Below are 26,440 nucleotides of genomic sequence, written 5' to 3' on the forward strand. Positions count from 1 at the left end.
CTTTGGTCCTGCTGCTCTTCTAACCAGGAACCTAGTCCTTTTTTCTCCAGCTCCAAGCAGCAACTAACTGCTGCTCTGTTCTGCAGCTCCTTTTATATGCCCGGCCCCCTGATTGGCTGTTCCAGTGGTCCCTCTGGGTGCTTCCTCACAACCAGTCTAGGCTGCTTGGAGGACCTCTCCACTGCTCCTTTTCTGGGATGGGTGTGGCAAAACCCTGAATTCTCCAGCATTTTATCCTCCTCCCTGCCCTTATTCCTCACACTGATACTAAACAGATCTCATCAGAAGATTTCTTTTCTTTTGGGGCAGACTTGAATTTTTTTAAGTACAAGTCTTGTTTAATTGTGAAAAATCCACCATGGCTAAGCTTTTTCTTTGTTTGTTTAAAATAACCAATAACTTGGTAAGAGGTTTTTGAACATGGGCACGATAAATATTTGATATCTTAATGTCTACATGGTGCAGCAATGTGTAGTAAGGATGTGAGATTTCTAAAGTACACAAATTGTTCCATGTAGACCCTGCTGGTGTACACTAAAAGTTCGCTAGTGTGCTTTAACATAGTGCTGTTTCAAAGAGAAGGTGGCAGCTGTCGAGTTCTCAGATGTGAGTGATTGAGACAAACAAGAAAGTTATTTTATATACAGATCTGGTAGGTAGAAGTTTGGTTTGGGTTTTTTTAAATGTATTCAGTCACCTTCATATTAAATATGAAGGGCAAGCCATTTGAGATGTCTCCACCACAAAATCCATTTTATCTAATAATAATAATAATTAATAATATATTTTAAAGAGATCCCTTTATTCCTTTCCATAAACCCAATATCAACTAACAACAGGTGGTTCCCAAGTCACAAAATTTAGATGCTGATCTGGATTTCAATTCTCTGAGAATTTGATTCAGCACTTACAGAAATAGAGCCCAGCCTTGAAATTCAGATCTGGATCCATGCTCCAATCCTGACTCCCTTCTTCTTTTGGAAGCGGTTGAGTTAGAACCATCTCTGCTATTGCTATGATGTAATTTTAACTGGCAACTCCATTCCAGCACTGAAAAAGCCAGTGATGTTTTCCCCCTTGAATCCCCGGAAAAGGTTATTATTAGTGACAAATTATTCTAGAGCAGAAATAATAACCAAGACTTGTCATTGTAAAACGTAAACGTTACCAGATAAATAGCTGGAGGAGCAAATGAACTATTACTGCGTCACATCCAGCCTCAATATGCTAATCCCTATAACATCCTTTTATGATGACTGAATAAAATAGATTGGGGGTCTTAATCCTGAATTAAATATATTCTAATTTCTATCATATGTTCATTCATTAATCATACTTGGCAGAATCTCTTGGTTGGAAAACAAATCGTATTTTGCTGACCCAGGTTACCACAAAATACGGCAGAGTGTTTGAGAATAGCTAGTGGAGGGAGGGAAACCTCGTGGAGCACGATCTACGTCAAGGTTCCAGAATTAGTTGAACTTGCAAACTTTTCTTTCTGGTAGTTGAAGCCCATGTTATTTTCCAGGGCAATTCAAAATTTTTGCCAATTCCCCTGCCCCCCAGCTCCTCCCACCCCCATCTACAGGGAAGCCTGTGCTCTGTATTAGGAACAGAAGGAGCCCTAAAAAGTTCAATTGTTATAATTGTCTGGCAGGTTACAGTATACACGTAGGCCATGGAGCCAGGACAGCCATCTGGGCAACAGCCTTTATCCTAGCCAAAGTTCGGTGGTGCTGTGCCCCTGTGTCCCAAGGCACTACACCACTCAATCAAATGTAGAGAGGGCATGTGTAGGGGCTCAGAGGTCAGGCTGCTTGGTAAAGAGGAAGAGGAGAGGTGAACTGCAACATGAATGGAACAGGCACAGCACAAGGGAGCTGGATCATAATGGTCATTGTACTGACCTTCACAGAGTCTAACTTCTCATCTGGAGGGTTTAAATCTAGGGAATAAGAATTTGGTTTGTTTTACTATTCCATTCAGTCACGGGCCTTTCTGCCAAAATACCATTAAGGCTAGTTGTTTGTCATGGAGGGTGTCGTGAGTTGCATATCATGAGAAACTAGTCTGAAATTCACCATCTCACCTTATGTAGGTCTCCAAACAACTGCCAAATAATACCACCATTCAAAATAGTGAGATAGGATAGAAACGTTTTTACCTCTATTGCCAAGCTGTCCATCCATATAGTATCCCAGTAGCTTGACAGCATTATTATTTATTATTACTATTTGTATTACTTTCACTTTGTTGACTGGAAGGCCTTTTCAGGACATTTAGTTGCCAATTTGATGGCATTCGTTGTACTTATCCATGTAGCAGCGGAGACCACAAGCAGGTTCTCATCTTCTCTACTATCGCCATATGAAAGAAGAAGATTATTTGTATTACCGTAGCACCTAAGAGCCCTGGTCCCTATTATGCTAGAACAAAGAGACAGTCCCTGCCCCAAAGACAAGAGATGGATACTGACAGGAAAGAGAGTACAAGGAAACAATAAGACAATATTGGTTAACATGATCAGCAGTGGTATCAGCACGCCAACAGCCTTGGTGTTGTCAAGTGTTTTGTCAGCATCATGGAAAAGGAGAGTTTAAAGAGAGTTTTGAATGAGCAAAATGTGTTAGAAACAATATTGATCGTACTGCTCAGTGTCTTGAATCAAGACTAATGAGCGATTTCAAGCTAATGGGATAAATTACTTCACAACTCTGTGCAAAAATTCACTGGAATCTATAGTTATAGCTAAATAACAGTTCTAATGTGGATGCCTAAATTTAGGACAGAAATCCATACCAAGGCACATACATATTACCCTGATTTTCAGCAGTGCTAAGCATCTGCCCCTGCCATGTAAGGCGGTAAGAACCACAAGTGCTCAGCACCTTTGAATACTGGGGAACTTATCGAAAAACACTTAAATATAGGTTTTCAGTTGGAGTCTGTGCATAGGCGTGGGAAGTAAGGGTGCGGGGTGGGGGGGGGGGGCGGGATGCTGCAGCACACCCAGGTCTTATGTGGGGCCACTGGCCGCAAGCCCAGGCCTTCACACCCCAGCCCAGGGCTTGGGTCTTGGCCGCCGGCCCTGGCCAACTCAGGTCCCAGCTACCAGCTGCTGGCCCACTTCCTTGCTGCTGGCCCTGTGCCCAGGGCTCCACACCCAGGGCTCTGCTCTTGGGGGGCTGGCCTTGCCCCTTGGCCACTGGCCCCTTGCCCGGGTCTCCAATCCTGGGCCCGTGCCAACCCCCAGTCTTTCCCCTTTATCCCTGTCCGGGTCCCCCCCTCATGGAGACATGGCCCTGCTCCCGGCCCCAGCTGCTGGGAGCGGGGGTTGTGGACAGGGGTAAGGGGGCTGGCTTTCAGCACCCGCACGATTAAAAGGGTTCCGGCGCCACCGAGTCTGTGATATTTTGGGGACCACCCAGGCGAATAAGGGGTTCTGTCACCCCCGCCCTGTAGCTTCAGGGTGCCTTGGTGTTGTGCAGATCTCTACCAGCAGTAGCCTGTCCACAAGCAGAAGGCCTCATCCTGGCTTCCGCTAGCCTAGTTATTCTTTGCAGGGTGACAGTGTCTAATTTAAGTACCCAGGTCTGAACATTTTGCCCCAGTCTGATTTGAAAACAAAGTAGATTATGTATGTTTCTTTGAAAATGCAGGGGAAAATATCAGCAGTGTTTCAAATAAAGAGAATGAAATATTTCAGAGCAGCAGCAGTGAATTGCAAGAATGTACTTAATAAAACATTGTAAATAAAGGATACATTTTTTAAAAAGGCTCTAATTCGTAAAGTACTGGTGGCGGGGAAGGAAATTTGTACACTGTCATATTTTTCAAATCCAATAAGGGTCAGTGCTGACAATAAAAGCATTTGATTTTATTTCCATTTTGGATGCCTCGCTCAAACATCTGCATTAGCTATGCTCTTTGGAAAAATGTCAACATCGGAGCACTAGTTCTGGCAGAAAATCATGGAGAAGTCGAATTTACATTCCTGTTACCAGTCATGGGCAAACCTCAGGAAGCCTGGTGTTCTGATTAAGCTACAAATGCTTATTGTGAGCAGCTTCATGAGTTCTGAAAAGGTGACTTCGCATTTCGCAAGAAGCAGTTTTCTCAGATTTCTGATTCTTTCTGCTTCCTGTGAGGCTCAGACATTCCAGGAGAGAGAGACACAGTAGCATCCGTTACTGCATGAGAACCAGGAGAGAACCTACATTCTCTTTTTTTTTCATCCAACACAGGAGAATAGCTTTAAAATCAAATATAGTCCCCATAGAGTTACAGTAGGCTCAGTCATCACAACCACGGCTAACTGGACCCTTCGTCCTCCTTGGTTAGTCCTAGAATGTTGTAAGAGGGAGGCTGTGGACACTTCTTTTGCAGCCACCATCTTCTGCAACTGGTTTTCTACTCTCAAAACCCACCAGAAATGCTCGACTGAATTTGGCCAGCTGTGTGCCCAGGCACACCACGATGTGGGGACTTGTCCAAATCTTTCTGATTTATCTGGATGTCTTGGGTCTGTAGAATTGGTCTGGAGATGTTACAAGAACATGCTTTCTTGTGAGATTTCTGTTCCTTTCTTGTTTCTAGACATACTCCTTTCTTGGCCACACATAAACGTGAAGTTCAAGGCATGAGAAAAAGAAAATAGGTAAAGAAGAAAATAATACTTAAATAGATGTTTTCAGGTTTCAATAGTTGTCTACTTTTGATTTGTAGTTTGGGATGTTTCATCTTTTATTCAAAATTGGTCACTATTTATGTATATTATAGCGTACAGAAAGGACATTTTATTTAAATGCATAGGTGCTGTATATGTACTATGTTTTGGTAACCCTACCCTCTAATATTTGTGTCTCTGCTGGTAGAAATCTCAGAAGGAAGGAGAACAACAAAATTCAAAGCAAGCATGTACAGTCTGGGTGTAATAAAAACATAATATTAAATGTTATTGAATTTGCTCCTCATAAGGATGAACACAGCTGACTCAACTGATAAAACGTTATAACGAGTTATAGTGCAGGGCCCCGAGAAGAAAAAATGAATTAGTTCTAACTCTATGCAATCATTTTCAGAACAGTTCCTACTATGGAAAGTCACTAGCAGGGTTTGTGCCTGAAACAGAAGCGTAGTTAACAAATGGTGTTTATGAAAGCAAGGAAGAAAGAAAGAAGAACTTCTTGTCACAGACTATATGGTTTGTGTGACTGCAGCTAGGGCTGTGATCCAAATGTGACTTGGGGCAGACGTGGGCTGCCCAAATCACCTGCCAGATGGTTAGAGGCCATTCTTTTGGTGAGGCAGTTCGCTTAGAGCTACCCATGTTGTTGTTTCCGACTGCTGCTGTTTTAATGTCTGATGTGGCTCTACCTACAGTTAAGAAAAGAAAGGAACCTGATTAACTATAGGTGAGTATAGAAGCACTGTATGTTGTATTATGAAGTTGATCAAGGAATAGTATGCAGGCTCTTATTAACAATACTCTCATCTACAGTTTACAATGCTGATGTTACTGTGTTGTCATCTGCTATAGAAATATTGTAGTATTTTCTTCATAAGGAAAAGATGCTAGTCACCCCAAAAAAGCCCATTCCTCCTAAAAATGCTGTCGTCCCATATAACACACGGCTGAGGATGTAATAAAAGAGATATTGAAAACGGTCTGAAAAATAAAAGGCCACTGTCATTTTTTAGACGTTTCCGCTTCTTCATTTGCAGTCACGCTGGATTTTGGTAAACTCCTTCCTCTCTTGTAGCCCTGCCCGTATCTCAGATCTGTGTGCCAATAAAATTCAGGATCGCCCCTTGATTCAAACTCTCATTAGCAACCTAATGTTTTTTTTAATTCAGCAGGATTGCAGCTGACTTGACTGTCCACTGTGACTGATGAGAGTGTAGCGTTCCTGCTGACGTTACGGTATATGAATAAAAGGAATCGAGAACCAAGGATGCTCCCATAATACAGAACCACAAGGGCAAATCAGAAAACAAAACACCCAAGTCCTTCCCTATGTGACAATCAGTGATCAGAATGACAACGTTTTGCTTTCATCTTTCTGTTCATACTATTTACAAGTTATGTGGCGTTTTCTTGGCTCAGTAAGATGACTGGGATAGTGACATAATTTCGGATGCGCCTAGCTCTTGGTGCTCATCACGCTGACAAGAACATTTTGCTATACAGTCCTACCGCTGACCCTCCTTTGTTCCTTCCAACTGCTCCATCAGCACATCTGTTTAGTTTATTTGGCTGCCCTGACTAGCCAGCTTATATTTGTGGCCCACTCTAATTCTGTGCTTCCTAGAGAAGCACATGGTTGCATGGAGATAATAAGGGCAGAAGCCAACAGCCAAACTCCTTGCTGGACCATGGATGGGAGCAGGACAAATAGCACAAAACAGGAGAGTCAGGGGGAAATAATTTTATTTCAACGTTTTAAAAAATCATGACAACATAGGAAACTACAAGGATTTGAGGACAATATCCATTAACCGTCAGTGAAATTTTGGGAGTTAAAACAGGGAGGAGATAACTATATTGCATGGGAGGAGAGGGAAACTTGTCACTTTTTAAACACAAAATCTTAATTCAATTTGTAGCCTAGTAAAGCAATAAATGTAGACCTCCTGCTCAGTAACACTATTGACCTCCTATTCTGTCTACTTAGGAACAGGATTACTGCCTTGTCAACTGAGAACCCCTTCCTTGGTATCTCTTAATTAAATAATGATCATACCTATACTGTGCATTTACGATGAGGATTCTGGTGGTTTAGCAGATCCTGTGCTTGTGCAAACTAGCTTGCGTTCCTAAGGGAATACAATGAGATTAAAATATTTTAATACACTCTTGGCAACCCAAGCTTCCGTGTCCAGATGGTCTGGGCTATACATGTTGACTGTTATTGATGTGTTTCTTTTTGCTCTTGATGGTAAAAGTGCAGGGATATTATATTCAATTTTTTGGTGTCCCTCCGTATGTTACTCTTCCCATTTATTTGTCCACATCAAGTGAAATGAAGTCCAAAGCAGCGGGACATACAATTCTGCTTTAATGACACTGATGGGTTATTTGTCAGTGCTCCATAAAATTATGGATATTTATTCTATGACAAACTAAGAGTGGTGGTTCTGTTTACTTAGTGATTGCCTCTTGTCAGTCTTTAACAGCAGCGGTACATTGTATGATGCTTTCTATTTGGAGTGTGACTGTTATACTAATAAAGAGCTTAGGGTCTAAAAAAGGTAGTCACAAGTGGTCAGTTTTCTAGACATGCTGCTAGGCATCTGGAGAGGAAATACTCTGGAAGATTAGTGTTTTATCTGGGCTGGATCTAGGCGTTTGCTATTGATCCTACATACTCACAGGGAAATTGAGAGTCCATAATGTTACTATATGAATTTATAGGAAAATTTCTCACGAGATGTGTATTTTGTTTTAAGGGTACCCAGAACATGGACTACCTGCTTACTGATTGGATGATTATCTTATTTACACATAAATAAAGCACCCATACATCAAGGTTCTTAATCACATGCCTATCTTTCAGCAGCGGAGCTGTGCCATTGGAACAGTTTAGTTGGGGCCTAAATGACCTACTGAAGATGATGTAGTTTGAAATCTGATGATGTAGTTTGAAATCTGAGATCAGATTTATGAGTGGTATAAGGGGACAACCGACTCTACTGACTTGAATGAAATTGTGCCCATTTATTTCAGCTCTTGGTGAAGTGAGCAGCCCTCCAATCAAATAAAGGCTTTCAATGCTAATACGTGAGTTATTAAACTGACATTTTAATTTTCAATAAAGGATCTATATTTGATGTCCCAACGAACCCATTAAGTCAGAAACGGCACTCCAGCTGTATCTGCTTTTCTGAAGGGCTCTCTTCAAACTTTCGTCCTGTTTAAAATATTGATAGTCACATAAACAATTCGAGTAAAATATGTTCTGTTTAAACTAACAGAGTCCCGGTGAAAAGTCTTGTTAAAACAGTTATGTTTACTTAAAATGTTTCAGAAGAATAAACGTTGAGCAGTTGGAATCAGACAGCTTGGAAAACGAATTCAGTTACAATTAACAATAATTTATCTCCAGTTTTCAATGTTTTGTGACGGTAATAAGGAGAAAAGAAGATTTAAGGAATACTTTTCTAATCTAGTTACCATGGCAACAAGTTTGGTTGGAGATACAGTAGCTCTGTGGCAATGATGGAATTAAATTTTCTGCCCAATATTGAAATATCCAGGACCTAATTTCCTGTAGCTTCATAATAAATCATGTTAATGACCTCAGAGGTAGATCCAAAGAGATATAACCTTGTCCATGCTCTGGAGCTATTCAATAAAGTATATTACAGATTAACTATTGTGTTGTTTGTATTAACCTAACCTTTGAATTTAAGGAAATCTTAAACTCTTTTATGGGAAAGAATTTCTAATAGATATGCTGCAACTCTTGCCAGTTAATTGCTCATGTGAGATAACCACAATAGAGGAAAACTCTAACAATTCCTTTTTAGTTGTTACGCTGTTGGGAGCTAACTTTTTTGAAGGAAAAGTGGCAGGTTCTTAAAATGGAAATAAGAAAGTGAATGAATGAAATATGCTTTTTTAAAAAAGATTTTGTCTATTCTGCTGCCCCACCTAATGAACCTAACTGAAAATTTTAATTTGTTTCCGTAGTGGTATCTGCCCAAATGCTGATACCAGGGGCTTGTTCAGGAGCAAGAGTTCTGAGTTAAGAAAACAACATTCCAAGAAATCAGACATAGGGCCTGATTCTGCCACTTATGCAGACATTGACATTACGAGTTGGAAAGACTTCCAATAAAAGATATCTAGCCCATTTTAGGGATGAAAAGTGCCTGAGTTAATAACGATCTCTCATCCCGATCATGCTTCCCTGTCCCTCATGAAGGTTTATTCCTTTCAGTCCGGTTTTAAATTCTTTGTCTCCGTTTCACGTATGGCAAGTAATGGGACTTATGCATTTCTCCCAAGGTGATTATTCACTTGTCTAATCACTCCATTGAGAAGTTTTCTTGATGTTCATCTTAAATTTGTCATGTCTCAATTTAATTCAGTTATTTCAAGTCAACACCTCCTACCCTTTCTCCCACTCAGTCAAATCATCTTGCACAATCCCTCTTCCGTCTTGGTGTTTTTACTGTTGACCGGGAGTTCACCTCCAATTCTAACCTCCCAAAAGTTTAGGCATCTTTAGATCCAGGATTTCAGTTTGTGCCCATCTCTCTGCTGTTAATTTGTGAAATTGCCTCCTATAAACCTATTTGAAGTAATATCTTCCTTTAAGTGGGATTATGAGAGGCAAAAGGAGCTACTCAGTGATCCATATGTATAGCTAGGCTGAAATATAACAAGCATGAGAGGCCAGATGTGAAGTGCATTGAAGTCAATGGAAAGGCTCCCATTGATTTAAATGGGCTTTCTATCTGGCCTATGGTGAGAACGTACTAACACACGTTTATATCCATGTAACTATCTAATACAGATGGACTGACCCAGCATGGTTGAAGACTTGATCTTGTTGTTGCCCAATCATTTCCACCATCTTCATTCATCCCATTTCCTGCAACACCATTTCAGGCTTTCCACCCCTCTAAATAATTCTTCAGCAGTAGCTATTCATGATTTAAAGTAAGATCGACTGAATGGTGCTTTAGAAGAAAACTAACTTATCCCCACATATGTACAAGCCAAAACATGTTAGCACTCTGAGCACTTATTTTGGTGACAGGGTTTGTTAAGGCCAGTAGAGAGGAAGACAGTATGTGGACTGGCCCTAAGACAGTCGTTTTCATTAGCTATCACTTGTTAAATTGATATTAAGGAAAGGTGACTGGTAGATTATTTCTAAAAGGAAGAGGATGATGTGTACTGCATATGCGTCATCTACAAAGTAACGTAAATATCTATAATTCAGGAGATGATGGTTTTTTTTCCTTCTGACTGACCGCCAACTTCTTTTAATCATAAGTAATTAATGGTGACTTTTTTAATAACCGTATATTAAAGAGGGAAAATTTGTTCATCAGTTGAACAAGACTAAATATGTGAGCATAATTAACAGAAGGGAAAAAATGGTTCCTGTAGTAGCTTATTAAAATGTGGAAATTGATCTAATGCAGAGAGATTCCACATGTAGAACAACATAGCTGAGCATTTGGATTCCTTACATCCATTAATCAGAGTGCGATGCTACTTTCTGCAGACACCTAATTGAGAGTCCTGGGTTCTACTCCTCGATATGCCACTGATTTGCTATGTCACCTTAAAAAAGTTACTATAATTCATGCTTCATTTTCCACAGTTGTAAAATAGGACACATTACCTACCTTGCTACATACAGATAAACTACATTTGGGCTGGCTTCTGATTAGAGCAGGCTGGGAAATTTCTATCAGAATGATTTTTTTAAATGAAAAATGCCCTTTTCATACAATCAAAATTTTCTTTGGGAAAATTTCAATTTTGTCTTTTTTGGGGGGGGGGGGGGGGGAGGGGGCAGGAAGCCGGGGTCAGGATGGGCAGGAGGCAGGAAGAATGAGTGCCCTGGCTGTCTGCCAACTCAGTTGTTGCGCAGTGAGGCAACCAGGTTGGGGAGAAGGTGGGGAGACCAGTGCAAGGGGAGTGGTAGCCCACCTGGAGGTTCTTGTCAATTTCATTTTCTGCCTACTGGGGAAGAAGGTGAAATTGACAACAGCCTTCCAGGTGGTCAGCCAGTGAGCTGAAAAATTCCATTCTGGATCTCCCAAAATGGAATCTTTTGAAATTTCTGCCCCATGGAGAATTTCAGAGGTTTTACTTTTCATTTTGAATTGTGGTGACATTTTTTCCAAAACCTTAACATTTTCCGGGGGACAGAAATTCCATTTTCAGGTCAGCCCTAATTCTCATCTCCTTTGAGCAGGCATAAATCCAGAATAACTTCAGTGAAGTCAATGCAGTTACTCTAGGTTTGCACTGATGTAATGGAGAGCTGAATTTGACTTTTGAAATGTAATTATTTAAAAGAATATTCAAAGAATCTAATTTATTGGTGTTTCTAAGGATTGATTTTTTTGCTTCATTTTTATTGCAAAACATTACATTGTTGTAAATCTAGTGCTAGGTAAGATTGTCATGTCCCACTCTAGTGACCAGAGGATAAGAATTCACTATTGCTGCCAGCTAATGCTGGCTATTTATTTTAACTCCAATGTTAAAGATGACCTCTGCTTTGGTGTTTATGGTCCTGAGTTCAATCACTCCTCATGACCTAGAATAGGCTATAATTTGTAAAGCTTCCCTAGGTCGAGATTTGAACTTCTGCAAGCTTCAGAAGGTTAGGCTGAGCATTCCTGATGGGAGCAGTTTGTAACACTTGTCAAGTATGTTTCATAGAATCTAAGCCAGAGGGGAGCAGTGTGATCTTCTAATCTGACCTGCTGCATAAGGGAGGTCACAGGACTTCCCTGAATTAATTCCAATTTGAAGTATAGCATATCTTCTAGAGAAATATCCAGTCTTGATTTTAAAATGTCCTGGGATAGAGAATCCAGCACAACCCTTGGTAAGTTGTTCCAGTGATTAATTACTCTCTCAGTTAAAAATTTGTGCCCTATTTCAAGTCTGAATTTAGCTAGCTTCAGCTACCAGCCCTTAGAACATGTTGTACCTTTTGTCTACTAGATTGCAGAACTCTCCAATACCAATTTTCTGTTCCCCAGGTAGGTACTTTTAGATTGTGATCAAGTCACTCCTTAGCCTTTCCTTTGATAAATTAAACAGATTGAGCTCCTTGACTATTATAAGGCATGCTTTTTAATCTGTTAATCATTCTTGCAACTCTTCTCTGAACCCTCTCCAACATCCTTCTTGAATTGTGGAACCCAAAACTGGACTCCAGTAGCCATCACACCAATGCCAGGTACAGAGGTACTATAACCTCTCTATTCCTCCTTAATATTCCTGTTGCTTCTCATTCGCACTTTTGGTCATAGAGTCACACTGGGAGCTCATGGTCAGCTGATTATCCATCATGAACCCCAAGTCTTTTTCAGAAGCACTGCTTTTCAGGATAGAGTCCTCTGTCTTGTCAGTATGGCATACATTCTTTGTTCCTAGATGTATGGCTTTATATTTGGCGATATTGAAACACACGTTTGCTTTCACCCAGCTTGCCAAGCAATCCATATCACTCTGCATCAGTGATCTATCATCTTCGCTACTTACCACTCCCCAATCTTTGTGTTATCCACAAAGTTTATCAGTGTTGTGTCCTCTCTGATAGCTGAAATTAAGGATATAATACTGCTGCTAATTAAGGCAGTTAATCTTTGAGCTGAGTGGCCTGGGTCAGTGCTTTTGGTGCTTAAAGTCTGTAGTTCTTTCCTCTCTGACAACCCATTGTCAGTTGATTGGGAAAACTTCTGTGGACATACTCACCCATGGGTCATAGCTTGGGTAAGCATAAGGATTAAGGAAGGCCATGATTACATTATAGAAAAATGTGAAGGATGTGAATGCCAAGGAGAGAAAGGGATTATTTAGAATAATGAAAGGTGATGTAACAGAGTAATGGGACAATAATAAGAGACAAAATGAAAGCTGAATATCTCCTCACAAGTAAGTTGTACTGTTCTGTGGAAGAGTCACCCCAAGGATAGCAGTGGAAGGCCACTTCACTTGGGACATTTAAAACTAGAGTGGACAAAGACACTAGTAAACTTGCAATAGGGAATCATCGTACACTGATAGTAAGATGGTCTGCGTAATCTAATAGGGTTTTATTTTTCATCTCTGGGTTCATCGACTTGCATCAGTGTTCACTCTTAGTCTTGCCCCATGTGAAGGGCATTTTCTTTCCCTTCTTTATTTTACAGTGTTGTGTGATAATCTGATCAAGGGATGGATGTACAGTATGATTCTAACTTCCATGCTGTCTGCTGCGGTTCTCTTTCATAAGCCTTCCAATTTTTTTTCAACAACTTTCTCCAGTCTCTTCCAGCTGGCCACAAAGGGCCAGGTCCTCTTATCTTTCTCATTTATTATTAAATTCTCATTAACCACCTGTGCCACACAGTTTGCAACCTTATCCGTGAAAATCTCTTTCAAGTGTTCCTTTTAGGCTTTACCACATGGAAGGGAAATGATCTTGGTGCCTTTCAGGCCAGGATGTAAAAATGTAATGAGAGAGAAGCTCCAACAAAGCTTCTAAGCATGTGTTTAAAATTAAGCACACACTTCTATCCCATTAATGTCAGTTAGAAGAGGCTATGCTTTGCTGAGGCAGGGCCCAAGGGCCTGATCCAAAGCCTACTGAAGCCAATGGAAAAGCTTCTATTAAGTTCAATTTGCTTTCGATCAGGCCCAACTGCTTGGATGTTTTAGTAGGAACAGAATGTAATTTGGGTTGATAACTTGAAGCAAGTGTGAAATAAACTTGACATGTACATAGCTGGTTTTGTTGCTTTTTCGTTTCTTCGAGCAAAAATTTCGAAAGTACATCTGGCAAAAATGGGCTTTTCATCTAGCCTCAAATTTGTCTAGTTTCACTAGATTAGGTTTTTTTTTCATTGCTTTAGAAGTTTTGCCTTTCATTTTTGTAACACATGCAAGAAACTATTAAGCATACATTTTCAATTGAGCTTTCTCAGTACTTGCCAGAGACTTGAATGGATTTTGATAATAAAAATCTGCACAGCGATGAAGTCCAGAAATTGAAAGCAGCAGCAATCCTTATAATCTAATAACATATACTAATATTTTTTTTACTTATTAGAATTGCAAGAATTGAAGAAGTATGGATACAGCTATGAGGAAAATTAAAGTCAGTGGCTTTATTATTTTGAGGGGAGGTTCATGTTTAAACCTGATTAAGGATATAATAGAAAAATGTATTTTAGTTTGACAGTAATTCCTTAACTCATTTTATTTTCCATAAGGCAAAAGAAAATACATACAAATTACCAGAGGAATTATTGCTTGATTAAATTCAAAGTACCAGTGGTAATCTTTTCAGAGAATAGTACGTGCATTAGGGGAACTCACCCTTCATATAAAGAAAAAGTAAAAGATCTATGTGAATTTTATCAATAATAAAAATTAATGAACAATACAGCACATGCTGAAATTGAGTAAATATGAAAACATAAATCAACATCTAATATTACTGTGTTGTTGGGGTTTGTTACATTTGAGTTTGCTAAGGGCACTGGAACTTGAAAATTAATTTTAATTAATAGAATCTATTCATGTCTGAATTCATTTTGGGCTCTTTACACAAGCATCCAGTTATACTATTGAATTCTGTTAACTTATTTTATGGTGACAATCTCAAGGAGCAATTATCACTTAAATGATTTTTTTTAAGGGAGTGGAACACAATAGTGAGACACAAATCCCACCAAATACTATTATTATCTATTACTGTGAAATCTTAAGAAGCAAGCACAGTATTTCCTGTAGGGAAGAAGTTAAAGATGTATACAAACTGATGAAGGGCAATCTTTTTAAGCAGTGGAAAATAGATTTTTTAAAGGGTTTATTTAAAGGTTGGTAGTTTCAAAGTGCAGATAAAAGCATTCACATTCAGTTAACAACCATCTAATGAAAGTTTTGCACATTTTGGTTGCTGAGTATGTGCTCTGATCCTTTATCTTGTTGACATGAAAATATGCTTGATAACATTTGGTTATGTCCATAACCTTCCCCATCATAAACCTTTATTCTGTGTCTACTCCAGACAGAGTTTATGCTATCAGATGGAGGTTTGTATACTGCTCTGATTCATGCTCCAGTAAAATAGTCACTTTTTACAATGCAGAGAAAAAGAGCCAAAGATTTTTTTCCCCTCACAAAAGAGCAATTTTCTAAAATTCTTATTTGACTGTCAGAGTTAATTATATTTTATGATAGGGCTGATTTTTTCCTATCAGGGTTTTAAATCAAGAGCTGGAGGAAAACTACATCTAAATTGCCATTTTTTTGTTCTTGATCCTCTTGGGGAGTGACTCCCTGTTGATTGTGTAATGAACTATGTAGACCCATATCCAGTAACAGGATTTTTGAAAAGGAGAAAGGGCTGTGATGCAGAGCTGGGGGGATTATTTCAAAGCGCATAATTTATTAGATTAGTTTAGCTTTGTTTTCTGAAAATATATTGTGAACATACTTTGATTTTTACAACTTTTTGTTCTTCATACATAGTCAACAAACATTTTACACAAATATTTGACTTTAAGGGATGTTCGTGAGCTATTTGCTTTTACAGTGTTTTCAGAAGTTTATTATTTGGGGTGTGCAATTGATCACCTTTGTTATCTGCCCTCTTAGGGGCCCTGGGCCAGCAAGTCTTATTGAGTTATTGGACCCAGCTGGGAAGGAAGCAGGTGATTATAAAAGCCAGAAAGTGACTTAGTTGAGAAGGAACTGAAGGTACCAGATGGTTGCATGCAATAAGTTCTGAAGCAGGGGGAATGAACAGTATGTCCTCCCTTCAGGGCCTCTGGAAGCTGTAGCCCATGGTATGCAGAGGAACTGCTTTTTGTTTGGATGTTTTCCCAAGTGTTTATGCTGAAGAATAAAACTGTGTCCTGAAAGAGACTTAAGCCTGACAGTGAGTCCTTTCTGGGTTGGAGAAACAAGCCAGCAGCTTATAAGGAGGAAGGAAATCAAAGAGCTTTCCGGATGGCTACACAAAGACTTCCTGTGCAATCACATATCGACAGGAGTATTCACAAGACCACTAACATCCTTGCAAATAAAATATCTCATACAAATATTCCCAGAAAGCACATAGAAAGGGTGGAGAATACCATGAAAATTAATTCATTATTTTTATTCAACTACTGTAAGATCATGAGAAGTTTCTACCTTCCAGTCAATCTCCATCTTCTCTAATTATGAGATAGTCAGGGAAATATTGCCCAGCTATTAGGATGCATAGCTCTGTCACTGACACTCTATGGGCCACCCTTTCTCATGCTGAGTAATACCTTACTCCCTAAATGTTAAAATCTGTGAGACAGATTGTTATGCCCTTACTGACAGAATAGTGCCTCAGAGTTACTCCATGAGAAGTTTAATCATTTTAAAGAGACATCTTTTGCAGTCAGATGCTACTCTAGATGTATAAGGGTATTAGAATCTGGCTCAATTGCATTGCTCGCAAAGTAAGTTACTACTCTATGTGAGTAGGGGATAGGAACTAGCCCCATGGGGTCTTGGAGTAATCTGCTGTGCCCAGGTAACCCAGCTGTCAAACAGGTATAATAAATCTTACCTAGCTCGTAGGGATATTGTGATGCTTATTTCATCTTAGGTTTCAAACCATTTTGATGTCTTTGCACTTATATACTGCCTTTCAGTCAAAGTCTTTCACATTTTCATTTTGGAACTTTTCATATACCGGGGGAATGAAATAGACTTGAGAAGAAAAAACAATATTTCTTGATAATGGAAACTATCTGAAGTATTGACGTATTTTGTGTTCTCATCTAATGATTTGTGTTGACTTTGAGTTTTGATTAACGTGCTGTAGCATAAAGAAGACACTGTGGATAGCAGCAGATGGCTAGCTCTTCAGAAAAGAATCAATATTTATGAACTGCTTATGGTATTAAATGTGTATTCACATCTGTGGCTTTAAAGTTATATGGTTGTATTAAGGTAGAGTAGCTGAGTCTATTACATTTGAAGTGCACCAAAATAGACTGTATCACACAAGTTGAATAGGTGTGGAGATATTCTGTTGGGTGTCTCAAGGCTTCATTTTCATTTGTTTCTCTGCTGGACTATCTTCTGGATAAAAGGAGAGAGGGGCTGAATTTGAGTGCTGAGTTTTCTAATGGATACACAATAGATACATGTAAGGCCTAATTCGCCTCCAGATGAAATCAGTGGTAATAGGATTAGGCATATGCTGCATGCATGTAGAATAGTGAGAAGACTGTAGTAATGAACCTGTCAATAAAATGTCAAATATAATAGATAAAGAGTTGAAAGTAGATGTCTGAGCATGTTTATTGTACATATATACCTTAATGCTAAATCAAGTAAACAACAAGAAGTTGCTTTTAATTAGTGTGTGATAGCCAGGTACGTCAAAGGTACTATTTTAAAAAATACTAACAGTGCTTTTATTTGGAGAAAAGCTATTAAAATTTTAAATGTGACTAGTATTGTAGTAAAATGACAAATCATAATCAGTTGTCATAGGAACGCATCTGCTGAATGGACTGTAAATTGACGCTATTTTTTTTTTTTTACAGGAGCAGCCAATTTCAATTTTTGGATACATGTCATCAGTTAAAATTGATATACTAGGCTGTACGTTGAGATTAGGGGATGAATATACTATATATAGTCTTGTAAAATTCTCAAAACCTTCCAGAGAGGGAAAGGAGACCCACAGAAGTAACCCTAATTGACAAGAGATCTGTCTTCTCATCCATAGACTCTTATAGCTAAATTAAAGTGAGTGCTTCGTAGTTGGAAAGACCTGACTGTTCTTTATAAATATCAGTTTCAAAACCCTCTGAGTTTCTCATATTAGTTGATAATCCTACAAATGTCTTAAAATCTTTCTTATGGCACAATTGTACCCATAGAAACACTTTTTAAAATTTTCATTATTAAGAAAGTTAATAAATCTAGTTAAGTTTTAAAAAAAGGCTAAGATGTGTTATTTATCTCATTTCCATAAACTAAGTAGCGTTGCTAATGTCATTAAGTCATTTGTTCCTTTTATATGAGACTTTTGATAGTATGCCTCCAGCTTTTACATTTCAGTAAAAATTAGAAAACAAAGTCTGATTCTCAGGAAGCTAGCTTGCTTTATTAACCTAAAGGCTTGACTTACCCCAATGCCCATCTCCAGTGTCTGTTTGTCAGCCTGCTCACAGATCTCTCAAATTAGATATAAAAAGATCAGAGATTCATTTACTACATTGCTGAGTACTTTATGTATGTTTGTGTGGTTTTATCGATTGTTAGGTTAATCTTTAACAAATTAATTAGAACCACAAAAGTATTTTGATTATATTTTTGCAGGAGACTCAAACCTATATCTGAATGCCTCAACTTTTTGGAAGATCATATTTGGATCCTACTGTTGTTGGCCTAAGATCATATTTTAATTTTGCTCATAATTGTATCATGGTTATTACATCAAACAGAATAAAAGCTTTCTGTAGTGTTACATATAAACTATACTTTTTAGCTTTGGAAATTATGGTCTTTGTGTAAATACAGATAAGTAGAGGGAGACAATGGCTCATGAGATCGGAAATGGGTTACTGACCCTTTCATCGATTTCATACAGCATTTCACCTATTCTAATCCACATAAATACGGTAGTAATCTAAAAACATTGTCAAGTGTTGAAATTCTGATACTGATATCCTTTAAAGTGCCTCATCTGGAGTGATCCCAATTAAGATAAATTTAACATATTTACACCTGCATAACTGGGGTCAAATCTGGTGTTCATTGGCCTTCATGAAATGAATCAGACTGCTTCATTAGCTGAGACTAAACTATTTAGTATGAAACAAAAATTGGCCTGAACATTGACCCACCCTGAAATTAAACCATATCATCAAGTTGTAGATTGTCTTCTTTTTGAGTCAATAGTGAGCTAATATCTCATTATGGGCAAAAGCACAATGCTTCAGGAGTAGCCATTTTTTGAATGAGAGATAAAACCTAGGTCTAGAACAGCTGTGGTCATTTATAGATCCCTTCTACTCTTTACAAGTGTAGTAAGCTGGCTCCAGTACTCTGGCTAAACTTCCATTGGGTATTTATATGCTGCCTGCCTATAGTTTAATTGGTTACTCTGTTTTTTTTAAATGGACACCAATTATAATCCCATTTTGCAATGGTATAATTTACATGTTTAAGTATACCACAATGAAATTGACAAAAATGTGAATTAATAGATCATAAATGTGTATTTAAAATAAAAGCAAAAACCACCCTACCGTCCAAATAACCTAATTATTGTAACACCACTAACTCATGGTGTTGTATTTGTAATCTTTAGCCTCTATTCCTCTCCCGCTTCACTGTTTTCCTTCCCTTGTGTTCTGGTGACTCTTCTTACCTACTAAGCTCTTTGGAATGGGGCTCATGTCCTTTTTTTTTTTAAACCTGTAAGGCAACTGGAAAATATTCTGGTTGCTCAGTGAATGAATAATAATTGCCTAAAGGCATTGGACCCAATTGGGCTATTCAGCATTGGTATATCCTCATACAGTGGTGCAACTGACAACAAAATTTGGTCCAGTTACAATGATCACCATTAAAAATCAGTTACAACAATCCCCATTAAAATTCAGCAGTTTCCAACTGTTAGTGCAGCATGTCTGATAGCATAGTTTAGTAATGGTTATTTTTTAATGGTAGCCACCGTGTTACCTCTAAAATGACCTTAGCTGTAGAGGAAGGAGGTGTAGAGGTGCTTGAAAGCCACCTATCCATCTCCTTCCATCTCAGGGGTGACCCAGCTTGGGTGCAAATTAGAGAAGTTTAAGGATTTGCTGCAGCCTGTTGCCAGCCTGTAGAATTGAAATGGCCCCATAGGACCCATTGCACCAATGAGGATCGGCAGAGCACAGTGCACTATGGCCCTACCCCTTATGGCAAGGGCGTGGGGGGACAAGGAAGTAAAAATTATACCAGATGAAGATTCACTCCACATAGAGAGACTCCTGAACCGCTCATCTGGGACAGGTTGAAGGTCCCTTTGTCCTGTTCCAGTGGCCCCTCGGCGAGACCAAACCCCACTAAGCAGAATAGAAGCAAGACTTGACATTGCTACAGTAGATAGATTTTCTTCCTAAATCTTGGCCTACTTAAAACAAGTATTCTACATTTAAGTTTGAGGTCTGTTCAGCCATGCTTATTTGATTGCCTTTATTTATTTATTTTTTTTAAACTAGCTGAAGTGTTAAACTGAGTTTTCCCCCACATTAATAGCTACATTTACATTCTGCAAGCTGGGGAATGCACAGCTATTATCCAGCAGAGTTATGCATCTCACAGTTTAATAATTTAACTGCTCAAACTTTCACAAAATCTTACCATTAACTGCCTTAAATTGTAGTTTTTGACATTGAACAATGTTTTGTTAAGCAACTGCGTGTGACTGGAAATTCTCATTTAGGCGAAAGCTTCCTGTATTTATTCTTAAATGGAATAGAAAGCCTGCAACTATTTTTGTTTCTTTGGGAAAATAATGTAGTTAATTGTAAAACAACAACAATTAAGATTTACATGTTGATAATGCATAAGTTTACAGGCTGACGCTAATGCGGCAGTTTGCCTGAAAGCAAGAAGAAAAAACTATCCATTAAAAATGAGTGCACCTTCTGAAGTACATCTACATATTTGTCAAACATGTTAGGTAAAACCTAGCCTTTTATTATAGGAACTGTTATGTATTTACTCTCCAGGTCCCTCCTCTGAAAGTTTCTCAGATGTCTCCTTCCCCACCCCATGGCCCATATTCAGGCCTCAGGAGCAGCATTTCTGTTCTTCTCCATAAATCTTCCTCATATCATGTGTTCTTTCTTGAATGCTTGCTGATATTTTAGAGACACAAGATGGGTGAGGTAATATCTTTTATTGGACCAATTTCTGTTGGTTAAAGAGACCAGCTATTGAGCTACACGGAGCTCTTCTTCAGGTCTGGGAAAGGATTCCAAGTGTCACAGCTAAACGCGAGGTGGAACAGATGAGCATAAGTAGTTAATACATATTGTAAGAGTTGATCATCATTCAAGATGAAGTGGCTAGATAATACTTCTGTAGTCATTGGACAAACAAAGGGGATTACTGGGTTACAGATTGTTGTAATAAACTGTAAATCCAGTGTCTTTATTAAGTCCATGAGTTTTGGTGTTTAGTATTTTAATTAATAGCAGATGGTAAGAAGTTATTGGCTCAGGTTCTCTGCTTCACCAGAAATAAATTTTGTGAAGCAGAGGAGGTGGGCTTCAGTGAATTGGTTCTGAGCCCCTGTGAGGGACTATGGGCCTCAAACCTGTGCTCATAGGTCCCCAGGTAGTCCGCAGACGGTGACTACCCCTCAGCAGCTCCTCTGACCCTGTAGAGAAGAGAGCTTAGTGAAGCTCTAGATCACAAAAGGCCTCCTCCCATGAAGCTCCTGACTTGGGGGAGGTCCAGCCCCACTGATTAGCTCGGACACAATACTTAAACCAGAAGGAGAGAGAGAAAGTTGTCTGAACAACTAGGTGAATCATAGAGCCTTGAGAGGTCGTCTAGTCCAGTCCCCTGCACTCATGGCAGCACTAAGTATTATCTTGACCATCCCTGACAGGTGTTTGTCTAACGTGCTCTTAAAAATTTGTAATGATGGAGATTTCACAACCTCCCTAGGTAATTTATTCCAGTGCTTAACCACCCTGACAGTTAGGAAGTTTTTCCTGATGTCCAACCTAAATCTCTCTTGCTGCAATTTAAGCCCATTGCTTCTTGTCCTATCCTCAGAGGTTAAAAAGAACAATTCTTTTCCTTCCTCCTTGTAGCAACCTTTTATGTACTTGAAAACTTATCATGTCCCCTCTCAGTCTTCTCTTCTCCAGACTGAAAAAATTGGGTTTGTTTAATCTCCCCTCATAGGTCATGTTTTGTAGACTGTGACGGAGTCACGACTCACCACCACCAGTGCCTCCTGAGGGTTGCTCCAGGAATTAGCTCTTGTCCGTTGCAGAGCACCCTCTGCGCATGGTGTCTCACCCGCTATCTGCTCTGATGGTTTGGGGCCCACATTGCTCTCCACTTGGTGGCGTCCTCTTCAGGACACTGCCCTCCAGCAGTGCCCCCTACTCTGTTCTTACCCCCTTCCGGGGGGGTGGGGAGGAAGATAACGACAGTCCTTCGGCTAGAATCTGCCTCGGTGGCCAACCACAACCCCAAAGTCTAGCCCCTCACCTCAGGGGCAAGTTTCAGTCTGTCTCGGTCACACTCCTCTGTGGCCAGGTGCAGTGTAAGGGGGAAGCGGGGGACCCAGGCCCACCCACTACTCTGGGTCCCAGCCCAGGGACCCTCTAGCAGCAGCCTCTCTCTGCCCTCCTTCGCTTCCCTCTTGTCCATCTATCTTCCCTGGGCCACTTCCCCTTTGGCCCCGTGCACCTTCTCGGCCCTTTTTAGCAGGAGCCGCAGCCTGGCAGATAACTGGGCCGGAGCTCTCCTCTGCTCCTCCGAGCCTGCCCAGCACTGCTCTGTCCAAGGTGCTACCACCTTACCTCAGGAGCCAGTCCTCCTCCTCTGCTAGGCAGCCTTTATGTAGGACCCAGCCCGGCCCTGATTGGCTGCCTCTCCCTTTGCCCTGATTGGCTCTCCACAGGCCCTTGCTGATTGGCTGCTGGTCTGTGCAGCCTCTCTGGCCTGTTCTAGCCCTTTTCCTTTCCCTCTAGCAGCTGCCCCACTACATAGACCTTTCATTATTTTTGTTGCTTTTCTCTGGGCTTTCTCCAATTTGTCCACATCTTTCCTGAAATATGGCACCCAGAACTGGACCACTACTCCAGGTGAGGCCTAATCAGAGCCGAGTAGAGCAGAAGAATTACTTCTTGTGTCTTGCTTACAACACTCCTGGTAATACATCCCAGAATGATGTTCTCTTTTTCTGCAACAGTGTTACGCTGTTGACTCATATTTAGCTTGTAGTGCAGTATGACCAGCAGATCCCTTTCTGTAGTACTCCTTCCTAGGCGGTCATTTCCCATTTTGTATGTGTGCAACTGATGGTTCCTTCCAAAATGGAGTACTTTACATTTGTGCTTATTGAATTTAATCCTATTTCAGACCATTTCTCCAGTTTGTCCAGATTATTTTGAATTTTAATCCTATCCTCCAAAGCACTTGTAACCCCTCCCAGCTTGGTACGATCCGCAAACTTTATAAGTGTACTCTCTATGCCATTATCTAAATCATTGATGAAGATATTAAACTGAACCGGATCCAGAACGGATCTCTGTGGCCGTGGAACCCCACTCGTTATGCCCTTCCAGCATGACTGTGAACCACTGATAACTACTCTCTGGGAATGGTTTTCCAACCAATTTTGCACCCACCTTATAGCAGCTCCATCTAGGTTGCATTTCCCTAGTTTGTTTATAAGGAAGTCATGTGAGACAGTATCAAAAGCTTTATATAGTCAAGATATACTACGTCTACAACTTCCCCCATCCACAAAGCTTGTTACCCTGTCAAAGAAAGCTATCAGGTTGGTTTGACCCAATTTGTTCTTGACAAATCCATGCTGACTGTGACTTATCACCTTATTATCTTCTAGAGGTTTGCAAATTGCTTTATTATTTGCTCCATATTTGCTTCTGTCTGGGTATGGAAGTTAAGCTGGGTCGTCCTTATTTCCCTTTTTATAGATTGGCACTATATTTGCCCTTTTCCAGTCTTCTGGAATCTTTCCCAGCTTTCATAACTTTTCAGAGATAATCGCTAATGGCTCAGTTATCTCCTCAGTCAGCTCCTTTTGTATTCTAGGAAACATTTCATCAGGCCCTGGTGAATTGAAGACATCTAAGTCAGTGGTTCTCACACTTTTTTTTTCTGCGGACCACTTGAAAATTGCTGAGGATCTAGCAGACCACTTAATGATCTTTCCAAATGGTTTTGGTACCGTTAGCTAACTATTGTAAAGTGTGTTGGATAAAAGCATAATTTTAAAAAACTTAATAATAAACTTTTTTTGTTCTACAAATAAAAGCACACATCTCATTTTAATATCAGTACAGTAGTCTTACCTTTCTAATGTGATGGATGTGCCCTCTGTCCCGCGCTGCAGAAGCCCCTGAGCTGGGGCTGGGAAGGAGTGGGGTCTGTCCCTCTCTCCCCCACCACAGCAGCCCCCGAGCAGGGGCTGGGAAGGAGGGCCGTCTCTCCCCGGCAGCTGCAGTCCCGGAGCTGGGGAAAGTCGCTTCTTTCTCTGGATGCCATAGCTCTGCAAGTCCCAAATTCCCCCCACCCCCTCTTCTCACCCCACTGCCCCCTACCCCCTATTCCCCCCAAGGCCACCACCTCACCTTTCATGTGTGTCTTCTCCACGGTCCAGGCACCTAACTAGTGGAGCCACACCTGCGTGGCTCCACTAATTAAGTGGGTGGCCCTTCATTCTCTGATGCGGCTGCCCAGGCATGCACCTTAGAGAGAACTATCCGCGGACCCTCTGAATGGAGCTGGCAGACCACTGGTGGTCCGTGGACCACAGTTTGAGAACCACTGGTCTAAGTAATTTTGAATTTGTTCTTTCCCTATTTTAGCCTCTGATCCTGTGTCATTTTCACTGGCATACACTACATTAGATGTCCAATCACCACCAACCTTCTTGGTGAAAACAGAAACAAAGAAGTCATAAAGCACCTCTGCCATTTCCACATTTTCTGTTGTTGTTTTTCCCCCGCTCATTGAGTAACAGGCCTATCCTGTCCTTGGTCTTCCTCTTGCATCTAATGTATTTGTAGAATTTTTTTTTTACCCTTTATGTTTCTAGCTAGATTGATCTTGTTTTGTGCCTTGGCCTTTCTAATTTTGTCCCTACATACTTGTGTTATTTGTTTATATTCATCCTTTGTAATTTAACATAGTTTCCACTTTTTGTAGGACTCTTTTTTTTATTTTTAGATCCTTGAAGATCTCGTGGTTAAGCCAGGGTGGTCTCTTGCCATCCTTCCTATCTTTCCTACACAGTGGGATAGCTTTCTCTTGTGCCCTTAATAATGTCTTTTTGAAAAACTGCCAACTGTCTTCAGTTGTTTTTCCCCTTAGACTTGCTTCCCATGGGATCTTACCTACCAACTCCCTGAGTTTGCAAAAGTCTTCCTTCTTGAAATCCATTGTCTTTATTTTGCTGTTCTCCCTCCTATGACTCCTTAAAATCATGAACTCTACTATTTCATGATCACTTTCACCCAAGCTGCCTTCCACTTTCAAAGTCTCAACCAGTTCCTCCCTATTTGTCAAAATCAAATCTAGAATAGCCTCTCCCATACCATGACATCTCCCTTGCTTTTTACCCCTGTATACTTACCCAGAGACTTTCAAAAAGTCTGTCTCCTATTTCCATCTCAATCTCAGTCCAAGTATATACATTTTTAGTATATAAGGCAACACCTCCTCCCTTTTTTCCCTGCCTGTCCTTCCTGAGCAAGCTGTATCCTTCTATACCAATATTTCAGTTGTGTATTATCCCACCAAATCTGTGATGCCTACTATGTCATAGCTGTGTTTATTTACTAGCATTTTGAGTTCTTCCTGCTTATTCCCCATACTTCTCGCATTAGTATACAGACATCTAAGATACTGATTTGATTCCCCTCCCCCACAGTTCTTTCTTGTCTCTCCTTTATCCCTGCTATAACAAGCCAGGCTACCCCCCAGATTCTGACCCTTCTCCCAGGTCTCCATGTTTCTGACTTACCTGTGGGCTTTGGTCACCTGTGCCCTTCAAACCTAGTTTAAAGCCCTCCAAATATGCTCTTCCCCTTCCTCAACAGGTGGACCCCATCTCTGTTTAGCAGTCCTTCTTCCTGGAACAGCATCCCGTGGTCAAGGAAGCCGAAGCCCTCCTGGTGACACCATCCTTGCAGCTAGGCATTCACCTCCAGGATGCATTTGTCTCTGCCTGGGTCCCTAGCTGGCTGCTGCTATGGATTGCCCTCCTTATCCCAGACCCCCATCTGTTCCTGGTTCCTGCCTTCCTACCTTGCTTCAGGTCCTTGCTCCTACAACCTAACTCCGACACTGACTCTGACCGCTTGCTTGGCTCCAGACTCTTTCTCTGGTTCTGACCTTTGGCTTGGCACCTGCCTCTAAACTCTGCCATCTGGCCACAGATGGCAAAGGACCATCTACCAACTGCAGTGCTGTGCACTGCAGCCACTTCTTGATTCCTATTCTTTCTTGCCCTCCTGCCCAGAAATACACTTCACCATTCCCCAGCAAAAGGGGTTATGAAGAGGGTGGTGTATGAGTCAGCTATCCCAGCTCTACACACAGTGGAGAGATTCCTAAGCCACAGGAACCCTCAGAAAAAGTAATGCAGCCAGTCGCCACCCCATGTACATCACTTGCGTAACATAAAAGTTGTGGAGTGGGGCAGAAAGTTTACCCCTTTGTGTTGTCCCATGGAAATCATACCCAGATTTAGTAATTGTTGAAACTATATCATATTCTTACTGGTATGCATGGTTATTTTTCCTTTCTGTATTTAAAAATAAAACTGAGGGATCACAAAGAATTATACATGCTGATAATGTCAATGGTCAAGAAACTCAGATCATAGAAAGTCAATTTTTAATTCATTGTCCTGTGCCCTCTATTTTAATTATGTTCTTCTAATGTTAATAGGATTTAAAACTGTGTGGTCATATGCTCCAATGC

At 40.3% G+C, this 26,440-nt stretch overlaps 1 protein-coding gene across 4 annotated transcripts in view; it reads left to right on the forward strand.

Annotated features, from left to right (window-relative positions):
• Positions 1 to 26,440, forward strand: part of CDH13 (cadherin 13) — a 761,603-nt gene that overhangs the window by 295,018 nt on the left and 440,145 nt on the right. The window contains exon 5 of one of the 4 annotated variants that reach the window (XM_027821724.3): positions 17,284 to 17,672. The exons of the other annotated variants lie outside the window; for them this stretch is intronic. Coding sequence (XP_027677525.2) covers positions 17,284 to 17,442 — 159 coding nt within the window. The 3' untranslated portion in view covers positions 17,443 to 17,672. Of the gene's footprint in view, positions 1 to 17,283; positions 17,673 to 26,440 lie in introns of those variants that run through there. 4 annotated transcript variants of the gene reach the window in all.

The sequence above is a fragment of the Chelonia mydas genome, chromosome 12, assembly GCF_015237465.2.
Source record: "Chelonia mydas isolate rCheMyd1 chromosome 12, rCheMyd1.pri.v2, whole genome shotgun sequence".
Classification (NCBI taxonomy): Eukaryota; Metazoa; Chordata; order Testudines; family Cheloniidae; genus Chelonia; species Chelonia mydas.